This window comes from Acipenser ruthenus, chromosome 54 (assembly GCF_902713425.1).
Source record: "Acipenser ruthenus chromosome 54, fAciRut3.2 maternal haplotype, whole genome shotgun sequence".
Lineage (NCBI taxonomy): Eukaryota > Metazoa > Chordata > Actinopteri > Acipenseriformes > Acipenseridae > Acipenser > Acipenser ruthenus.
Window position 1 is genome coordinate 2937521 of NC_081242.1, and position 22098 is coordinate 2959618.

General features: G+C 41.0%; 1 protein-coding gene across 2 annotated transcripts in view; it reads right to left on the minus strand.

Annotated features, from left to right (window-relative positions):
- LOC117398256 (copine-6-like) overlaps nucleotides 1–22098 on the minus strand; it is a 33271-nt gene that overhangs the window by 5630 nt on the left and 5543 nt on the right. For both annotated transcript variants that reach the window (XM_033997211.3, XM_033997210.3), the window contains exons 5-12: nucleotides 21706–21780; nucleotides 15730–15813; nucleotides 15334–15423; nucleotides 15044–15142; nucleotides 14261–14347; nucleotides 11387–11446; nucleotides 10789–10922; nucleotides 10199–10253 (exon numbers count right to left, since the gene is read on the minus strand). In XM_033997211.3, coding sequence (XP_033853102.1) covers nucleotides 10199–10253; nucleotides 10789–10922; nucleotides 11387–11446; nucleotides 14261–14347; nucleotides 15044–15142; nucleotides 15334–15423; nucleotides 15730–15813; nucleotides 21706–21780 — 684 coding nt within the window. The remainder of the gene's footprint in view (nucleotides 1–10198; nucleotides 10254–10788; nucleotides 10923–11386; nucleotides 11447–14260; nucleotides 14348–15043; nucleotides 15143–15333; nucleotides 15424–15729; nucleotides 15814–21705; nucleotides 21781–22098) is intronic.

Genomic DNA, 22098 nt, shown 5'->3' on the forward strand with positions numbered 1-22098 from the left:
TCTCCTATTTGACTCCTCCGAAAAGGGAGGGAGATGGAAAGCCTCTAGTTCCACTGACTGATTCAAGTGAAAAGCTGTAATCACCTTGGGGAGGAAAGCAGGGTTCATGCGCAGCGACATCCTGTTTCCATTGTCCCAAACACACACACAGGAACTGTGCACGGACAGTGCCTGTAGCTCACTGACCCGCTTAGCGGAGGTGATAGCGAATAGAAAGGCTGTCTTCATAGAAAGATATGTCAGCTCTGTGGCATGTATGGGCTCAAACAGAGCCTTAGAGAGCTTCCAGTACCACATCTAGACTCCATTCGGGGAGGACGTCCTTTATAGGAGGATGTAACCATCGAGCACCCTTTAGAAAACGGGTTGCCAGTATATGAGCGCCTGGGGATACTGAGTCAATGGGAACATAGCATGCAGATATGGCTGCTAGGTACAGTTTCAGTGTAGAGGGGGATCTACCCGCCTCTAGCAGATCTTGCAGAAACTGCTATAGGGCAATACACGGGATCATGGCCTCTGGCCATGCACCAATTTTGAAAATATTTCCACTTGTAGGTGTACAACACTCTTTGGAAGAAGCCCTAGTGTTCGACCTGGAAATCGACCTGGGCTCCCCCGAAGCATTTCCAAATGAGCTGCACCACCTGAGGGTGCAGCCGCCATTCTGACGGGTGAGGTCCCTCCCTGGAGAGGAGATCCGCTGCCCAGTTCACCACTCTCGGGAGGTGTACCGCCCGGTGGGACAGGAAGTGTCTCTGTGCCCAGATCAGCAGCCGAAAGGCTATGCGGTGTAACCCCGGGGACCAACCTTGATGGTTCACGTAGGCAACTACTGACACATTGTCCGTGCGGACAAGGAAATGTTGGTTGCGGAGCACAGGGAGGAAATGTTTCAGCACGAGGTGAACCGCTTTCAGCTGTAGTGCGTTTATGTGCAGGGATGTCCAGCGACCCGACCAGGATCCGCAGACTCCTCTGCCTGCCCAGACTGCCCCCCAACCAGAGTTGGATGCGTCTGTCGGCACCACTTGACGACTGAAAATCACTCCCATTCTTACGCCTTCACTCAGGTGAGGGGCTTGCCTCCACCAGCGCAGTGCTTCCCAACAAAGGCGAGACACTGTCAGCCCACGGTGTCTGTCACGCTTGTTGTGTAGCTGAAAGGCATTGAGCCACGCTTGGAGCAGGCGCATGTGAAGCAACCCCAGTTGGATGGCTGACGAAGCTGCGGCCATCAGACCCAGTAATTTTTGGCACAGGTAGGCTTGCATCAGAGGGAATCCAGCCGGAGACCCAAGTAGACCGTACTCTGTACTGGTATTGATTGGCTTTTCGTAATGCTGAGGGTGAGACCCAGCCTCGATAGATGCTCCAACACAATCGCTGTGTGGGACTGGGAACGAATCAACTAGTTATCCAGGTAGTTCATTACCCTGATTCCTTGCAGCCGCAAGGAGAGGCCGAATGGCAGCACTGAAAACTTGAAGACGCTCCCCTGAAAGACGTAGTGGAGATATTTCCTGTGTACTGGACGGATAGGAACGTGAAACTACATGTCATTCAGGTCCACTGTTGTAAACCAGTCATCCGGCCTGACAGACCGGAGGATGTGATGGTGTGTGACCATCTCGAACCTCCTCTCCCTCAAGAACCCATTGAGGTGTCTCAGGTCTAGGATGGGACGAAGGCCGCCGTCCTTTTTTTGGCACCAAGAAGTACCTCGAGTAGAACCCCTCTCTTTGAGAGGTGTGCTCTACGAGACGGATGGCTTGTTTTTGAAGTAGTGTTTCTACTTGTCTGAGAGCCAAGACCTGGAGAGGGTCATTCACGGATGTGACCGTGATCCCTCGAAAGGGAGGAGGTCCCGAGTGGAATTGTATGGTGGTCAGCACCAAGGAGTCTGAGGTGCAATTGCGCCAGTATTGCAGATGGTGTTGTGTAAACGGATGGGTCTGAGGCCATCAGCCTTCAGGGCCCCTGTTGGGGCTGCTGAGGCTGGGGCGGAGGCTGCCTTGGAGACTGCCTGGGGCGGTTCCGCTGAAACTCCATGGGTGCTGGTGCACTGGGGCCCCACGTCCGGCGTTTCTGGCAGGCTTAGTGGTGGCGTGCAGAGAGCTGTGGCTGTCAGGCGAGGGTCACGGATCCGGACAAGTCCGCCTTACTGGACGCACCTAAATCCCCTGGCCATACTTTTGGACCAGTGGTAGAGGAGATCCTGCAACGCTCTCACAGAAAGCGAGAGCCATCTGGACAGGTGAATGCAGTGCCTCGGCACTGGGAATAAAATAGAGAAAACATCCCAAAAGTAGACAAATCTAAATCTAAAACAAAATTGCCAAAATGGTTTAATAGATCAATTAAAAAAAATATTCAGAGAAAAAAGGCACTTTACAGAGCGTTTACATAAAAAACATAAGAACATAAGAAGGGGCCAAGAACAAAGTACACAGAAAGAGTACTTGGAACGGCAAACACAAGTCAAAAAGGAAGTTAGAAAGGCCTAGAGAGAGATAGAAATGAGATATGCTAAAACTAATTCCAAAAAGTTTTTCCAATATTATAACAGCAAGAGAACATTCAAAGAGGAGGTAAAATGTCTAAGAGATACAAATGGCAAAATCATAGATGAAGAGAAAAAAATAGCAAATATATTAAATGATTACTTTTCACAGGTTTTTACAAAGGAGGACACGTGCAACATGCCCCACATGTTGACCTGTTCCTATCCAGTTTAAAAAAAACTTTAGCATAACATAAGAACATAAGAACATAAGAACATAAGAAAGTTTACAAACGAGAGGAGGCCATTCAGCCCATCTTGATCATTTGGTTGTTAGTAGCTTATTATTCCCAGAATCTCATCAAGCAGCTTCTTGAAGGATCCCAGGGTGTCAGCTTCAACAACATTACTGGGGAGTTGGTTCCAGACCCTCACAATTCTCTGTGTAAAAAAGTGCCTCCTATTTTCTGTTCTGAATGCCCCTTTATCTAATCTCCATTTGTGACCCATGGTCCTTGTTTCAATACCCAATACCTTTTAGGATTTTGAATGCTTGAATCAGATCACCACGTAGTCTTCTTTGTTCAAGATTGAATAGATTCAATTCTTTTAGCCTGTCTGCATACGACACGCCTTTTAAACCCAGGATAATTCTGGTTGCTCTTCTTTGCACTCTTTCTAGAGAAGCAAAATCCTTTTTGTAACGAGGTGACCAGAATTGAACACAATATTCTAGGTGAGGTCTTACTAATGCATTGTAAAGTTTTAACATTACTTCCCTTTATTTAAATTCAACACTTCTCACAATATATCCAAGCATCTTGTTGGCCTTTTTTATAGCTTCCCCACATTGTCTAGATGAAGACATTTCTGAGTCAACATAAACTCCTAGGTCTTTTTCATAGATTCCTTCTTCAATTTCAGTATCTCCCATATGATATTTATAATGCACATTTTTATTGCCTGCGTGCAGTATTTTACACTTTACTCTATTAAATTTCATTTGCCATGTGTCTGCCCAGTTCTGAATGCTGTCTAGATCATTTTGAATGACCTTTGCTGCTGCAACAGTGTTTGCCACTCCTCCTATTTTTGTGTCGTCTGGAAATTTTAACAAGTTTGCTTACTAAACCAGAATCTAAATCATGAATGTAGATTAGGAATAGCAGAGGACAGAAGTGTTAAAGGGACTAGGAGCTCTTAAAATAAACAAATCCCTTGGGCTGGATGAGATCCTCACAATAGTACTCTGTAACAGGGCGAGGAGCCATGTACATTGATATTCTTTATTTATTTTTAGAACGGGGTCTTCCACTCCACCCCTGTGCAATGTATTGTTTTGTTATTGTTTATTTATGGTTTATTGTTTTGTAGATATGACGGTGAAGCGCCGTATGTTTTGTTATTGTTTTGTTTTATTTAAAACGTGTTCTGGCAGAGGCGAGATTAGTGCTCGTCCTCTGCCAGGAATAATTAAAAACCTCGTACAGAGATAATTGATAGTTAACCCCTCGGCCACAGTAAATATAAACCTGCAGCTCTCTGCACTGGTGGTGGGTGTTCAGAGGAGTGAACGAGAGCGGGAGAGCGGGAGAGCGAGAGAGCGAGGTAAACCGAAAAGAAAACAAAATTAAAATATACAGGATCAGTGACAAAATTTGCCCAGCCTGAGCTGTATTGTTTTGTGTTCGAGATTTTGTTTTTGTTCACCTTTTTATATTTTGCTCTGTGAGCAAGTGTTTTTGTGTTTAAACCTTTTATTTATTTTTGTTATTTGAATAAACGGCGCCACAGCGTCTTTCTCACTGCAGTACTGGTGTCAATTTTCTGTTTCTGCATCTGGCCTGACGTCACCACTTAGCCACCCTGCTACATACTCAAAGAAATGAAAGAAGTTATTTACAAACCGCTAGCCAAGATCATGCAACAGTCTCTTGACACAGGGGTTGTACCGACAGACTGGAGAATTGCAAACATAATACCAATTCACAAAAAGGGAGACAAAACGGAAACAGGTAACTACAAACCAATAAGCCTGACTTCTACTATATCTAAACTTATGAAAACTATTATAAGATCCAAAAAGGAAAATTACCTATATGGTAACAATATCCTGGGAGACAGTCAGCATGGTTCTAGGAAAGGGAGATCGTGTCTAACTAACCTGCTTGACTTTTTTGAGGATGCAACATCAACAATGGATAATTGCAAAGCATACGACATGGTTTATTTAGATTTCCAGAAAGCTTTTGACAAAATCCTGCATAAAAGATTAATTCTTTTAATGACCTAATCTACATTAATGACTTAGATTCTGGCATAGTAAGCAAACTTGTTAAATTTTCAGACTACACAACTATAGGAGGAGTGGCAAACACTGATGCAGCAGCAAAGGTCATTCAAAATGATCTAGACAGCATTCAGAACTGGGCAGACACATGGCAAATGTGTAAGGTCTGGTAAAGTAAAGAAAAGTGTAAGGTACTGCATACAGGCAATAAAAATGTGCATTATAAATATCATATGGGAGATACTGAAATTGAAGAAGGAATCTATGAAAAAGACCTAGGAGTTTATGTTGACTGCGAAATTTCTTCATCTAGACAATTGGGGAAGCTATAAAAAAAGGCCAACAAGATGCTTGGATATATTGTGAGAAGTGTTGAATTTAAATCAAGGAAAGTAATGTTAAAACTTTACAATGCATTAGTAAGACCTCATCAAGAATATTGTGTTCAGTTCTGGTCACTTTGTTACAAAAAGGATATTGCTGCTCTAGATAGAGTGCAAAGAAGAGCGATCAGAATTATTCTGGGTTTAAAATGCATGTTGTATGCAGACAGGCTTAAAGAATTTAATCTATCCAGTTTTGAACAAAGAAGACAACGTGCCGATCTGATTCAAGCATTCAAAATTCTAAAAGGTATTGACAATGTTGACCCAAGGGAGTTTTTAGACCTGAAAAAAGAAACAAGGACCATGGGTCACAAATGGAGATTAGATAAAGGGGCATTCAGAACAGAAAATAGGAGGCACTTTTTTACAAAGAGAATTGTGGGAGTCTGGAATTCCCCAGTAATGTTGTTGAAGCTGACACCCTGGGATCCTTCAAGAAGCTGCTTGATTAGATTCTGGGATCAATAAGCTACTAACAACCAAATGGGCAAGATGGGCCGAATGGCCTCCTCTTGTTTGTAAACTATTATGTTCTTATATTCTTATGAAGCGTTGAAGCGCTGAGGCGTCTAGTCCTGGAGACACTGATGGTGTCGAAGCACCAAGGCACCAAGGCTTTGGAGCGCAGGGGCACCAAGGCCACCAAGGTAGCCGATGCACAGGGCTTAAAAGCCTCGAAGGCACTGAGGGTGTTGAAGCACCGAGGTACCGAGGCTCTTTGGCACTGAGGCAGAAAGCCACCGATGTTGGGAAGTACTTGAACACCGAGGGCACAGAGGCACTGAGGTGTCAAGGCTTTGGTGCACAGAGGGCGCCGAAGCACCAGGGTTCTGCGGGCGTCGAGGCGTAGACACTGGGCGTCGAAGCACTGAGCACTAAGTACCCAGGGTCATTCAAAACTGAAAATAGGAGGCAGTTTTTAACACAGAGAATTGTGAGGGTCTGGAACCAACTCCCCAGTAATGTAATGAATGTGGTAAGGTCTGAAAAGAGAGCTCCTTAAATCAAAAGGTCAGGCCGACCTGCTGAAAGTTCCAAACTTCCCTTATCAGGTAAAAACATCTTTTTTAATTAGACTCAGAGCCTCAAAACATTCTGATCCAGCGAGAACAGAATGGCAAACTCTATGGAGCACAATTAATATGCCAAAAACAATTGAACTAAAATAGGTTTGTGGTTCTACTATAATAAGAAAAAAAAGTGTTTCAATAAATAAGAAAACTGTGAGATTTTAAAAATAAGAAACCTAATGTAATAACCTTAAGTAAATGCATGAGGATGTTAGTCTGTATCAAAGTATAGCAGTCTGAAGTTTAAAGATTCAAGGATGCATTTTCTGCCAAGCAGGTGCCTAATTAAAATGACTTTGCTTGAGAGTGTATTCATAGTCAAGTTTCTTATTTATAAAAGAAGTTAGCTTGATCTGAAAGTAGTCTCTAGGCCAAAAACAATTATTTTAATCTAGCAGAAGTGTAAATGCTTTATTATAACAGAGGAGCTGTTAAGTTTGAACATAAGACAATAAAGTGTAAACTGGATTTAATAACTGTAGTATACAGTGGACCTACTGAAGAAATATAATTAAATTGGTGACCTCACCTTTACCTGCTTGTAGCAGAGCGGCACTGGGCATGAAAATTGCTTTTTGGCAGTTGAAGCGAGACCCGCTGGTCGTTAGCAGTTTAAATTCAAGGTCTTTCTATAATGAGCGATCTTTTAAAAAAAATTAACTAATGAAATACCTTTTGGTAACAGAATAATGGAGTGTATTATGGTGTAATGTCCATATTCTTTATTATATTATAGAAATTAATGAAAACTTATTTTCATTTAATTTCATTTAAATTAGAAAAGTTGTCTACAGTATAAGTTCTTAACAGGAAGATAGCGACTTTAATCGGAATGATGTTTGTGAGCCAAAAATACGAAGGCTTTTGTATTACAAAAGAAAAAGCAACTGTTTGACAGAGTTGCATTTAAAACTAAAAAAGCCACAGTGTTGCATTTATTTAAGTGTTACTGCAGTAATAAACAGAGGTATTTATTTACAGGGATACTGTAGAGTTTACAAGTGAAAGAATTAAAAGTCTGTCTCAGACAAACAGTAGAATTCTGGAAGGGCATTTGACATTCAAGAGATAAGGCTTAGTTTTTGGCACCTCAAAACAGGATTCGTTGTTGGCTCTTAAAAGCAGGATTTGTATTTGCTGTGTATTAACCTTGGATGATAACCAACGGAAGGTGCTTTAAAAAAGACAAGAGTATGTACCTCATTATATTAAGAAAATAATGAGAGCTTAGTTATAAAATTAGGATGTAATCTTTCTTCTTATCCGAAAAGATACCAGTCCGAGGCGTCTCTTGAATCCGGCCAAAAAATAACTTAATGTGGTGAATTTGGAAATGTGCTTACAGTAGAGTTTCATATTAATTAAAAAACTAGCCTTGGAAGGTAAACAGTGTGTCTGAAAACTGCTTGCGCATGGGGATTTTTTAGAAACAGAGAGCGGTCAGGCTTAGTCCAAGCATGGTACAGTTAATATGAGACTATTATATTTAACATGTTCATTATAGCCTGAATTTAAATGAAAATAACTGGACTGGCCACTGCATGCTTAGTGGTTTTATTCAAAGGCTTATGATAAACCCCTACAGTCTTTGTCCAATATTTTGTTAACACATATTTGTATATGAAGTTAAACTGGCCCATTGACAACACACTGAAAAAGGTAACATAACATGCAGCTAAGGGGGACATATATTTTAGACCCAGGTTAATACAATCAAATAGCTGGTGTTACATATTAAAACATCTCTCTAATATATGTACACATTTGCCTGTATTATATTTGGTAGCAAGGACCCTGTGAACTCAAGTTCACCTATTTTTTAGAGGAAGGAGGGGTGGAACATGAGGACCATGAGATCATGTCCAATTAATTTTAGAAAAGGAGTCACCGGTACTTTTTAGATATATTGTTCACTTAAAGATAGGAGCTGTCAAAACAGAGCAAATAATTAGATTTAATTGGGTCTTCTGATGTATTCAATTGAGAAAAAGCTCTATAAAAAGCTGAGGTAAAATCCCAGTCAAGTATCACTCGACTTGCTAACTACAAGTTGCGTGGTCCATGCTCTGAGGATCTCTGAAAAAGCTGGTTGCTGTTTGGTCGCATTCAGAAGTCTGCCTTTAAAGACAGTTCTTGTTTTTACATTGTATTTTACAACTACACTTACATATAGTGGAATGTAAGAACAATTTTGAATTTATATATAATTTATATTGATGCATTGCTATAAGTTATAGGAATTATATTTTAGCTTTGGGGAGTGATATATTGGATGTTTTTGGATTTAGCGGTGGGCGCTTTAGCTTGTTGCATGGCTAGCCTAAGGACTGGGTATGTGATAACCATACCTGTATTACTGTATTGAAGTATTAATGCTGTTAAACCTGTAAAGGCACTGGATCACTCAGATTGCCTATTACTTGGGATTTGCTATGGCCTGCAACCACCCAATCCACATATAGTCATTTAATAAACTGAAGGAGCACTATTACTGCTCTGATTCATTAAAACTTCAAATTAAACGAGTCAGTGTGATTTTCTTCATTATTAAAAAGTTGTCTGGACATATTGTAAGCCTAGTGTACGAACAATCCACTTACAGGAGTTTAAAAAATCTCTGTCCTCCTTAAAAGTCTCCCCTGAGTTTAAGAGTGTGCTCAGAGCAATAAAAGAACTATGTGCAAATCTGACACTGTGTTAATTGTCATAATTTATCAGGAGTTCATTTGCACTTGGAAAAGGAGGGTTTTAATTAATGAAGAGTGTATAACTCACCTTGAAATAGAACTTGAACAGACCGTGGCCGTGACGCCGATGATACAGAGAGTGTATACAGAGAATTTCTTACAGACAACCTCGATAATTCAATATTTGTAGAAAATATTTAAGCCTTTTTATACTTGTGGTTATGAATGAGATTTATTCATTTGTTTTAACCATTTATAACCTTACGGAACGTTTGTTGTATTGTTAAAATTATATACCATTATTTGCACCCAGTGTAATGTTACTACCAAGAAATTATCAATGCAACTGCAGTCTATCTAAACTCTGGTAACATACATTATGACAGCTGACCTCTACTGTAGATTTTATTTGAATTATACCAATAAAAACCTAAGAGCAAATAATGAAATCTTGGTATAGAAAACAGCATATTAGATATTACAATAAAGTTTCTTAGGTGATTTGCAATGTGTCCTTGGCTTTTATAACACCTGTGTCTAATCCACACAAGAATGAAGAACAGGCGTACAAGGACACACAGATCTACTAGGAATGTGATTGAGATCATTGACGTGGATTTTGCCTAAACGTATTTGTAATGTTGTCAGACTCCCCCACACTGTATGTACAGTTTACACTCCCACCTTCACACGTTTGTATGCATATAAAATATTCTTACAATACTGTAAGTATTCCGTGGCTACTTCCAATCATGCGGAGTTTATTTATCGCGGAGGCAAGCAAAGAGTACCAGAGAAAACGCATGATTAGAGGAATTCACTGAACAATTAATTGTATATTGGGTTAGAGAGTTCTATCGTAATTTTAAAAGCTTAATAAATATATAATGAAGTGTTACATACATGGTATACATGTATAATAACTAACAACTACAAACACAAATCACACTTCAAACTTATTTGTTTATAGCCTACAATCGCACATACTAAAATACATCTAAAAGTAGATGTGAAGATAAGTAGATGTGAACATGAAATTCCAACCAAGCCTGCATAGATGGCTTATGTACATGTACTTTCCGCATGACAAAATGCACAATTTTAAATGAAGTTTACAAATTATGCACAAAATAGATTTTCCTATCATTATCTACTTCAATTTGGCTACTGTTCGCTGGTGGGAAGATCCCCCCCAACACATCATGTAAAGTGTAGTGATCCATCCATTCACAGGGAGTCGTTACGCCCTGTCAGTCACCTACCTCATAGTTCGGGGGAATTCTAGCACCAAAGCCGAACGCTGGGAAACATTTATCACTGAAAAATAAAATGAATTTCCATTTAATTCAAGATCTTCACAAATGTACAAAACAGTACGTAAAAAAAAAACCTTGCTAATAAAATAAGGCTGCCAAATTAAAAAACCTTTACAATGCTTCTCTATGCTTTACCATACCTCTCTGTGCTTTGCAATGCTTCCCTATCCTTTACCATACCTCTCTGTGCTTTACACTGCTTCCCTATGCTTTATCAGACCTCTCTGTGCTTTACAATGCTTCCCTATGCTTTACCAGACCTCTCTGTGCTTTACCATACCTATCTGTTCAGTGTCCATTTTCTGTTTTATATTTGTAATTAATTTAGAACAATTTGTAGATTTTATTTTTCACTTTGACATTATGGACTTTTTTTGTGTTGATCAGTGGCAAAAACTCCTAATTAAATCCATTTTGATTCCATGTTGTAGCACAATAAAATGTGGAAAAGTCCAAGGGGGGGTGAATACTTTTGAGAGCCACTGTACAATGCTTGCCTATGCTTTACCATGCTTTTACTGTGTTTTTTTATGTACCTGTCGTAGTCTTGACAGATCTCCCCAACCGCTGATAGGGCCTTCAGATATTCGTTGGGCTGTGATTGGTCGATATAGTGCAGAGACTGGTTGTTCTGAGGGTCACCATTGGACGCTGTGAAATCGATCGCAACCTTGGAACCAATCAGAAACAAGCTTTCTCAATCTACAGCTACTAAACACTTAATAGTGCTGAATTTATAATCGTAATAAATTCAATGACTTGAGGACTTTGATAAAGACTTCTTGTGGAAATGTTTGCTTTGAATTTATTACGTTTCTTTCAATATTTTTATTGTTTCTAAGGTAATTTACTAAATCTTGCATAGTTTCTGATTGAAGTTCTGGATGAACTACCAAAAATATCACAAGATCCACTCAACACCAACAGGAGAAGAAACAGACTCTTCCAATATCTCTCACACACAAATTACACTGATGAAGGTATTAGCAGAAACGCTTGTCTGCTTGACTCAGTTTCTTCTAGTTTCAGTAACACTGATGAAGGCACTAGAGCCCAAACGCTTGTCTGCTTGACTCAGTGTTTTCTAGTTTTAGAAGGGTTTTTGTAAAAAGATAGAATACATAAAAGACTTACTGTGAAATGAATTTGACACCCTCCCATAATGTAATCTAAAAATGTGTGGATTTTCTCAACCTGAAAAAAATGAAAAATGAACAAATTAGAAAAGGCTGTCTGTCTGTCTTTTGTCTGTATGGCATGATACTGATTCACCTGCCATAGCACTGTCAATAGGGTGTCCACCATGGGACTGATTCACCTGTCATAGCACTGTCAATAGGATGTCCACCATGATACTGATTCACCTGTCATAGCACTGTCAATAGGGTGTAAACCATGGGACTGATTCAACTGCTATAGTACTTATTTTTAACAGCTGGATTCAGAGAATTACTATTATAATATAATAATATATTAATATATACATGAATGTGTCTACACTGTGAGTGATCTATACTGATAATGAAACGTATCTCAAACACGTAATTTCCATGGGTAGCTTTGCTATTCGCATTCTGAACACGTCTCTTCATTACCCTGAAAGCCCACAGCATTTGAAAGTCAGCATAACCTGAGGAACAGTCAGCCAGAAACCAAGCTACCAGAATGACAATATGCAGAACACATGATTTACTGCAAGGCTGGGATTTTAAATAAAGAAAAGATACACGGGTCCTCTTTAGAATAAATATACAATAGAATTTCATGATCAATATCTTCCCTCTCTCCACTCCCTTCTCTCTCTCCCTCTCTTCCCATTCTCCCCTCCCATTGCTCCCATTTTACTCTGAAAAATAGGTTTCTGGCTAAGTACTATCAGGGACAAGTAAGTAAGAGGTACCCCCCCCCCCCCCCCCCCCCCCCCCACACACACACACACACACACACACACACACTCCCCCACACTCCCCTAGCCTTTCTATAAATAACTAGGTATTGATTGAAGTATTTATCATCTTAAAAGGAGTTGACATAGTTAACCTGGTGACGGTGTGGAACGGGCTACTAAGGGTTACCAAGTTTCTGAGATCAATCAGCTACTTGGAACCGGACGAGCTCTGATGGGCTGAACAGCCTCTCTCAATCGTTAATGTCCTTGTGCTCTTGTATTTGGAGTCAGTCCTGTGCTGGTATCCCACTCTGCTGCTTGTGTTTAATATATTGTAGCAAGGGACCCTGTGATAGCTGAATGCTAAATGCCAATGGTATTTAACAGCAGCAGCACTCAGAGCACTCCCAATCCCCTATTATAGTTGGTGACAGGGCTAAGTAACTGTGATCAATCGTCCTATTAGATCCCATGGAGCCGGCTCCACTCTCAGTGAAGGCAGCGTTCTGGGTTTATTGTCAAACAGGACATTTAGTGTCTCCATTATCAGCTGGAAGTCAGCCGAGTCATTCTGAAGCTCTCGTCTGCTTGTTTTATGGTCAGTAGAGTTCTCTGAATCATGTCTAACTTCCTGGAACTCTGGTAAAATGAAACACAATCAGTGTAGCACTGAAGAAACGGCCAATACTTTATAAAATATCTTTGGAAAAAATATCATTAAAAATCGAATTCCTATAGGAAAATGCTTCATGTAGGGAAATGTGATGGTGTGGCCGAGCTGTTGTAGTGATGACATCACGGTCCAGGAAGGAGAAGTAAACAAAGGATGGAATGGCGGTGGTGGAACTGAACGCAACGGCGCTCAGCGTTTTTTTTAAAATAATAAATCAAAAACAAAAGATTTAAACAAACAACAAAACAAAAAGGCGCGTTGACCAAACAAATAAACCAGCACGCTTAGCAGTTATTTTTAAGTTTCGTTTTCTCTCGCCTCGCCCTCTTCGCTCTCTTCGTTCTCTCTTCGCTCTTACTCCTATACACTCTCCCCTCTACCGCGGACAGCTGGAGGCTTTTATACTCTGGCCGAGGGGTTAACTAGCTGTTAATTATTTTATTACGCCTCGGCCACAGTCTGCACGAGTTTAGTAAGGATGCGTGACTGACAGCTAGTTAAATAATCAGTAGCTGATCAGCCACGCATCCTCACGAGATTTTTAAAATACAAAAACAAATACAATCAGCTTATGCCGTACTATAAAACATACATCATAATATAAATAAATAACAAACAAAGGGGCCGCCACAGATGACGATGCAGAATGTAAGATTTCAGTTGATGAAACATTGGAATACATTAATCAAGAGAATTTTTTTGTGTCTTTTTCTTTCTTTCTCTCTTTTCTTCTCTCTCTTTCTCGGTTTTCTCTCTGTCTATCACTAGTTCTTTCTTTCTCTTTCTTTCTATGAAAGCTTGTTACTCAAGAGGTATCAGTACTGAAAGAAACTTAATAAACATTCGACAACGTCTTTGAATACACTGAGAAAGACTTCTAGTCAAAACGTTTGTCTTTTGGTATTTTTACACACTGAAATGCTGTAAAAAAAAAAAAGAAAGGTAGGGAAAGAAAGAAAAAAGAAAGAGAGAAAAGATAGAAAGACTTTAAATTAATGGAGAGTAAATCCTGATGGATTTTATAGAGCGGTGTGGTCGGGGTGTTCTGCTAGCTATAGATTTCAGTGTGGATTCTCACACCCCATTGACACTCATTATTCTCCAGAGCGCAGTGCGTCTGCATCTGTACTGCCTGGACCTCGTTGTGAGATGAATAACAGCTCTCACACTCCCATTCACTGCAGCTGCAGTCAACAGCTGAGCTGAGTCTCTCTGACGAGAACACACAATGTCGCTGTCATTACTGCTGTGAAAGTGCAGGCTCGGGGCTGTGTCACTGACCTTACTGTGTTAAAAGCACAGGGGATGTGTCACTGACCTTACTGTGTTAAAAGCACAGGGGATGTGTCACTGACATTACTGTGTTAAAAGCACAGGGGATGTGTCACTGACATTACTGTGTTAAAAGCACAGGCTTGGGATGTGGGTCGGCTGCCTGGCGCCTTACATTGCACTGAGTCAGGATGAGGGTCCCTGAGTTCTTGTAGTTGCGTTTCTTTGCTTTGTATTTGGGGTTGATGCATTCCCACCGCACCTGCAAGAGAGACCAGACACATGTGAGGGATCCTAACTGACTGACTGACTGACTGACTGTCTGTCTGTCTGTCTGTTTCCTGATTTAATGAAATGGAAGAATGTAGTAAACTATCATACACCAAGAAAGAACTGTAGAGTCTAACTACCTTCTCCTCCACTCTCCTCTTCCCTCTCTCCCTTTTCCTCTCTCTCTCCTCTCCCCTCTCTCTCCTCTCTCCTCTCCCCTCTCTCTCCTCTCCCCTCTCTCTCCATTCTCCTCTCCCCTCTCTCTCCTCTCTCCTCTCTCTCCTCTCCCCTCTCTCTCCGTTCTCCTCTCCCCTCTCTCTCCTCTCCCCTCTCTCTCCTCTCTCCTTTCTCCTCTCTCTCCTCTCTCCTCTCCTCTCCCCTCTCTCTCCTCTCCCCTCTCTCTCCGTTCTCCTCTCCCCTCTCTCTCCTCTTCTCTCTCTTGTCTCCTCTCCTCTCTCCCCTCTCTCTCCTTTCTCCTCTCTCCTCTCTCCTCTCCTCTCCCCTCTCTCTCCTCTCCCCTCTCTCCTCTCTCCTCTCCCCTCTCTCTCCTCTGTCTCCTCTCCTCTCCTCTCTCCCCTCTCTCTCCTTTCTCCTCTCCCCTCTCTCTCCTCTCTCCTCTCCCCCTCTCTCCTTTCCTCTCCTCCCTCCCCTCTCTCTCGTCTCCTCTCCTCTCTCCCCTCTCTTATACCTCTGCTCCTGTGCTAGCTGAGTGCATGTCATTGAAGGTTGTGTAGATTTCTCCTATGAAGTCATGCTTTCCACTCGAGTCGTAGTCATAGACAAGGAGCTGCAAGAACAAAATACACAAGAAACTTTGTTGAAACAATATGTCTGTATAATCCGGATAAAATCATGTAGGTACATCTTTAAAATCTGGGTCAGGCAGTTATACAGGGTGATTCATAACTTGTGCAACATGCTTAAAATCTTTGTGGAATAACGTTGCAATGTTTTTGTGACTCTCTCTTGCAGTGTTACCTTGAGGGTCTTATCAAAGTCGCAGCTGCACAGGGAGTTGAGAGACACTCTGAACGGCTCCCACTGCGGGTTCAGATTGTTCTTTACAACCTTCAGAGAAAAGAGAGAGGAATAAACACAGCTCCCCCACGTGACTGCAGGCACAGCGGGGAACTGCAGCTACAATACTAATACTACTACTACTACTACTACTAACATCCATCCTCCAGCTGTAAAAATCCAACACCAAAGCTATCAGAATGATGTATATCTACAGTATGTACAGAAGAGTGTAGAATGAAAAATGTCATTAGGTAAGTGAGGTGGTAGCACTAAGAGAGATAGCGCCCCTCACTATATACAGGAACATCGCGGTACTGCAGCTCGATAAAAATAATAATAGATACCCGTGCTCACCTCTGTGCGTCGCACTAGCTGCTCAGTGCCATCGCTGTTGAGTTTGTAGATTTCCAGAAAAGGGTCTGACTTGCTGAACAGATCCTGTGAGAAAGAATGAAACTTTCTCACAACTTTCCGACACTTCAAACAACCTTGGGATCGGAAAGCACTGATCGCAGCTCAAAGACAAACAGGATCTTCAGTGTCCTTCCTGCAGCTGCTTTACAGCACTGGTTCAGACTGACTGTGGGGCAGCAGGCTGGAGGGGGTTCATGTGAAATGTTATCAGGCAGGAGGGGGATCATGTGAAATGTTATCAGGCTGGAGGGGGTTCATGTGAAATGTTATCAGGCTGGAGGGGGTTCATGTGAAATGTTATCAGGCTGGAGGGGGTTCATGTGAAATGTTATCAGGCTGGAGGGGGTTCATGTGAAATGTTATCAGGCTGGAGGGGGTTCATGTGAAATGTTATCAGGCTGGAGGGGGTTCATGTGAAATGTTATCAGGCTGGAGGGGGTTCATGTGAAATGTTATCAGTGGAACAGAAAGGGCATTGGTATGGGCATTCCTGTGCACAATGTATTGAGAGTATCAGAATCAGATGATATATGATTGTGTCTGTCTGTCTGTACATTAAAGAGTTAGGAGTTTCAAATGTCATCTTATGTTTCTTCATTTCCTTTCTTACTATGTTATAGTGTTCGCTTCAATCATTCAGAGCGATTCTGGGTTCTGTTGCTCCACTATTGAGTTTTCTCTAAACCTGCCTTTACCGGCTTTGTGCTGCTTTGACTTGTCTGGAGAATCCTAATTGCCGAGGAATTGAATGGCCTTCCTCATTCCATTCAATCCGTGTGGATGCGACAGAGTGGGAGAAGTACAAGTGGAAAAGTACAGAGCAGTTAGAAGCAGTAAAGAGAAATTACATATTTAATTGTAAGCAGATATTACATATTTAATTGCTTTAATCAGAAAACACTGCAACTTAAAGTCTAACAGCTGCGTGTCTTTTTCTGATAACACCCTGAAACTCAGAGCAGCTGATTCAAATTTGTCGCCGTTCTGAGACACGGGGGAGGGGCGGAGCCAGCAGCAAACAGAACACAATAAAGCGAGGCAGTTCTTCCTGCGACAGCGTGTGGATCCGACAGCGTGGGAGAAGTACAAGTGGTAAAGTACAGAGCAGTTAGAAGCAGTTTGAAAGCTGCAGAAGCTAAACTAAACTTCCAAAAAAAAGAAAAAAAATTAACATGGTCATCAAGCCAGTAATCTGTGACAACTGCATGATGTGGGAAATCCGAGAAAACCCAACAGAGCTCAACCAAGTGTGTGTAAAGCACCGCAAAATCCAGGACTTGCTTCAGCGATTAAGCCTGCTAGAAAAGGAGCTGGAGGAAATGAGACAGCAACAGGAGCTTGAGGAGCTCATGAGGAGCAATTCATGGAAGTCTGCACCCCTAGCTGTTTGAAAGCCACCAGGGAGATAGAAGAGGGTAAAACAGCTGGGTTCAAATAGGCAGAAGCAGGGAAAAAAATAAACTTTGTCAAACACAACCACCAGAAATCCAAACACCCAACACATTTGAGCCACTTCAAAATTTAGATGATCAAAACCAACATCAAGAGAACGAAAGGAACAACATCCAGGACCCTATAAACAGTGCTGGCCAGGCAGCAAAAAGGAGGTCATGATTGTTGGGGACTCCATATTGAGAAACACAGCAAGTTCAGTTCGCAGTTTGGACCCCATTACTACAACAGTGTGCTGCCTTCCAGGAGCATCTGTCACGCACATCACTGAGAATGTGGACAGGCTCCTAGAACGAACAGGATACGACCCGGTAGTAGTCGTCCACATCGTACAAATAACATTGGAAGAGACAGGCCAAGATCCCTGCAAAACAAATTCAGAGAGCTAGGAAGGAAATTAAAAGACAAGACCAAAACTGTGGTATTTTCTGGGATACTGCCGGCACCTTGCAAAGGACCATATGGACAGCTGGAAATACAAAATCAAAACGCATGGCTGAAATCGTGGTGCACACAGGAAGGCTTCATCTTTCTTGAACATTGGAGCACATTCTACAACAAGGACTATCTATATAGGCGGGACGGACTGCACTTAAACAAAAAGGGAACCAATCTACTCAGAGAAAGGATCCTTGAGGAAGTCCAGAAGCATTTAAACTAGAAAGGAAGGGGGGAGAAAACAAAAAAACAGAAGGGAGACCACACAAAACAAGGGCAACAACTCAGGTAAGACAACAATTAAATGTATTTGTCTTAATGCTAGAAGTCTCAGAAACAAAATGTTAGAACTTGAAGCTACTGCACTAACAAGCAACTATGATGTGATAGGTGTTACAGAAACTTGGTTGTCTGAGAGTGATGGAGACGAATATAATATTAGTGGGTACACACTGTATAGGAAAGACAGACAGGACAGAAGAGGTGGAGGGGTAGCGCTATACATAAGAAATAGTCTTGAAGCCCAGGTGTTAAATCAGGACAAAGAAAACAATGCAGAATCAATATGGGTCAGAATAATGGACAAAAATTCAAAGGGCATAATAATAGGAGCATGCTATAGACTGCCAAATTCAGACGCTGAGCAAAATAATCTGTTATACAATGACATTCGAAATGTGTGTAGAAAAGGAGAAGCCCTTAATGGGGGATTTCAACTTCCCCCGTATAAAATGGGAGAACCCGGTGGGGAGCACGACGGACGAAATTGAAATGGTGGAAATGACAAATGACTGCTTCCTAACGCAATTTGTCAAGGCACCGACTAGAGGGGAGGCATGCCTTGATTTAGTCTTTTCAAATAATGAAGACAGAATAACAAAAACAGAGGTCAGAGAGCGATTGGCAAACTCAGACCACAACATGGTCTCATTTGAAGTATTTTTTTAAAACCCCAAAAGTAATGACTAAAGCTAAGGTTTACAATTTTAGAAAAGCAAACTATGAAGGTATGAAACAGAGACTAACAGAAGTAGATTGGAGTAAAATAGAGAAAAAACATCCACAGAAAAAGGACGGTTGTTTTTTAAAAATGTAGTACTAGAGGCGCAAAACAATTACATCCCAAAAGTAGACAAATCTAAATCTAAAACAAAATGGCCAAAATGGTTTAATAGATCAATTAAAAAAATATTCAGCGAAAAAAGGCACTTTACAGAGCGTTTAAAATGTTTTTCCAATATTATAACAGCAAGAGAACATTCAAAGAAGAGGTTAAACGTCTAAGAGACACAAATGGCAAAATCATAGATGAAGAAAAAAAAATAGCAAATATATTAAATGATTACTTTTCACAGGTTTTTACAAAGGAGGACACGGACAACATGCCCCACATGTCAACCTGTTCCTATCCAGTTTTAAATAACTTTAGCATAACAGAGGCAGAAGTGTTAAAGGGACTAGGAGCTCTTAAAATAAACAAATCCTCTGGGCCGGATGAGATCCTCCCAATAGTACTCAAAGAAATGAAAGAAGTTATTTACAAACCGCTAACCAAGATCATGCAACAGTCTCTTGACACAGGGGTTGTACCGACAGACTGGAAAATTGCAAACATAATACCAATCCACAAAAAGGGAGACAAAACCGAACCAGGTAACTACAGACCAATAAGCCTGACTTCTATTATATGTAAACTTATGGAAACTAGAATAAGATCCAAAATGGAAAATTACCTATATGGTAACAATATCCTGGGAGACAGTCAGCATGGTTTTAGGAAAGGGAGATCATGTCTAACTAACCTACTTGATTTTTTTGAGGATGCAACATTGACAATGGATAACTGCAAAGCATATGACATGGTTTATTTAGATTTCCAGAAAGCTTTGGACAGAGTACTACATAAAAGATTAATTCTCAAACTGAACCCAGTAGGGATTCAAGGAAATGCATGCACATGAATCAGGGAGTTTGTTAACATGTAGAAAACAGAAAGTACTGATTACAGGAGAAACCTCAAAATGGAGCGAGGTAACCAGTGGTGTACCACAGGGATCAGTATTTGGTCCTCTGCAATTCCTAATCTACATTAATGATTTGTTACCTTTCAGGATTTTGAATGCTTGAATCAGATCACCACGTAGTCTTCTTTGTTCAAGACTGGATAGATTCAATTCTTTTAGCCTGTCTGCATACAACATGCCTTTTAAACCCGGGATAATTCTGGTCGCCCTTCTTTGCACTCTTTCTAGAGCAGCAATATCCTTTTTGTAACGAGGTGACCAGAACTGAACACATGGATTAGGGAGTGGTTAACAGGTAGAAAACAGAAAGTACTGATTAGAGGAGAAACCTCAAAAGGGAGTGAGGTAACCAGTGGTGTACCACAGGGATCAGTATTAGGTCCTCTGCTATTCCTAATCTACATTAATGATTTAGATTCTGGTATAGTAAGCAAACTCGTTAAATTTGCAGACAACACAAAAATAGGAGGAGTGGCAAACACTGTTGAAGCAGCAAAGGTCATTCAAAATGATCTAGACAGCATTCAGAATTGGGCAGACACATGGCAAATGAAATTTAATAGAGAAAAGTGTAATGTATTGCATGCGGGCAATAAAAATGTGCATTATAAATATCATATGGGAGATAGTGAAATTGAAGAAGGGAACTATGAAAAAGACCTAGGAGTTTATGTTGACTCAGAAATGTCTTCATCTAGACAATGTGGGGAAGCTATAAAAAAGGCTAACAAGATGCTCGGATATATTGTGAGAAGTGCTGAATTTAAATCAAGGGAAGTAATGTTAAAACTCTACAATGCATTAGTAAGACCTCACCTAGAATATTGTGTTCAGTTCTGGTCACCTCGTTACAAAAAGGATATTGCTGCTCTAGAAAGAGTGCAAAGAAGAGCAACCAGAATTATCCCAGGTTTAAAAGGCATGTCGCATGCAGACAGGCTAAAAGAATTGAATCTATTCAGTCTTGAACAAAGAAGACTATGCGGCGATCTGATTCAAACATTCAAAATCCTAAAAGGTATAGACAATGTCAACCCGGGGGACTTCTTTGACTTGAAAAAAGAAACAAGGACCAGGGGTCATAAATGGAGATTAGATAAAGGGGCATTCAGAACAGAAAATAGGAGGCACATTTTTACACAGAGAATTGTGAGGGTCTGGAACCAACTCCCCAGTAATGTTGTTGAAGCTGACACCCTGGGATCCTTCAAGAAGCTGCTTGATGAGATTCTGGGATCAATAAGCTACTAACAACCAAACGAGCAAGATGGGCTGAATGGCCTCCTCTTGTTTGTAAACTTTCTTATGTTCTTATGTTCTTATGCTCTTATTCTAGATGAGGTCTTACTAATGCATTATAAAGTTGTAACATTACTTCCCTTGATTTAAATTCATCACTTCTCACAATATATCCGAGCATCTTGTTGGTCTTTTTTATAGCTTCCCCACATTGTCTAGATGAAGACATTCCTGCGTCAACATAAACTCCTAGCATTGCGCTTACTCTGGGCTGCTCAATTACCTGAACCTGTATACTCAGCCCTTGTATAAAAGAAAGGGAAACCCTGTGCACCTGAATGAGGAAGGCTGTTCAGTTCTCTTGCAGTTAGGATTCTCCAGACAAGCTCAAAGCAGCTCAATGCCTGGTAAAAGCAGATTTAGAGGCGAATGATAAGAACTCAATATCAGAGAAAGCCAGAGGCACTCAGAATGATTGCAAACATTCTCAAACAGTAATGTAAAAAGCTAATAGCATAAGATTGGAAGAGTCTTATAGCTGTTTTCTCCCCATAGACCCAATGTTAAAGGCAAGTTTCAAGTTACAATGCTGCAGGACAGATCTGCACACAATAGGCATCAAATGATTGTTTTCTAGGCGGATTGCCAACTACTTATTGATTTTAAAAAATGCAGAGATTTAAAAAAAGCAATTTTTCAAGTTATTTGTGCATATGGAGCAAATCACACACAAAAAAAATACAAAACAAAAAACAGATCTTACCTTGTTGTCGAGTTTTTGGGCGCAAAACGACAGCTCGACAAAATCATTGGTTCCTGAAACTTCTTCTGCGATGATCTGAAGAGAAACACAGACATTTAGGAATCTGTTCAGCCCGGGACAAAGAAGAATTCAGAGGGGCTTGATTAAACTCATTAAAATCTCTAAAGAGTTGACAAACCCTATAGCCAATACTTTAAGTATAGAAACAAGGATCAGAGACACACAGTGTGGAAATGAACTGAGGAGACCGGAGCAGAGACACACAGTGTGGAAATGAACTGAGGAGACAGGAGCAGAGACACACAGTGTGGAAATGAACTGAGGAGACCGGAGCAGAGACACACAGTGTGGAAATGAGCTGAGGAGACAGGAGCAGAGACACACAGTGTGGAA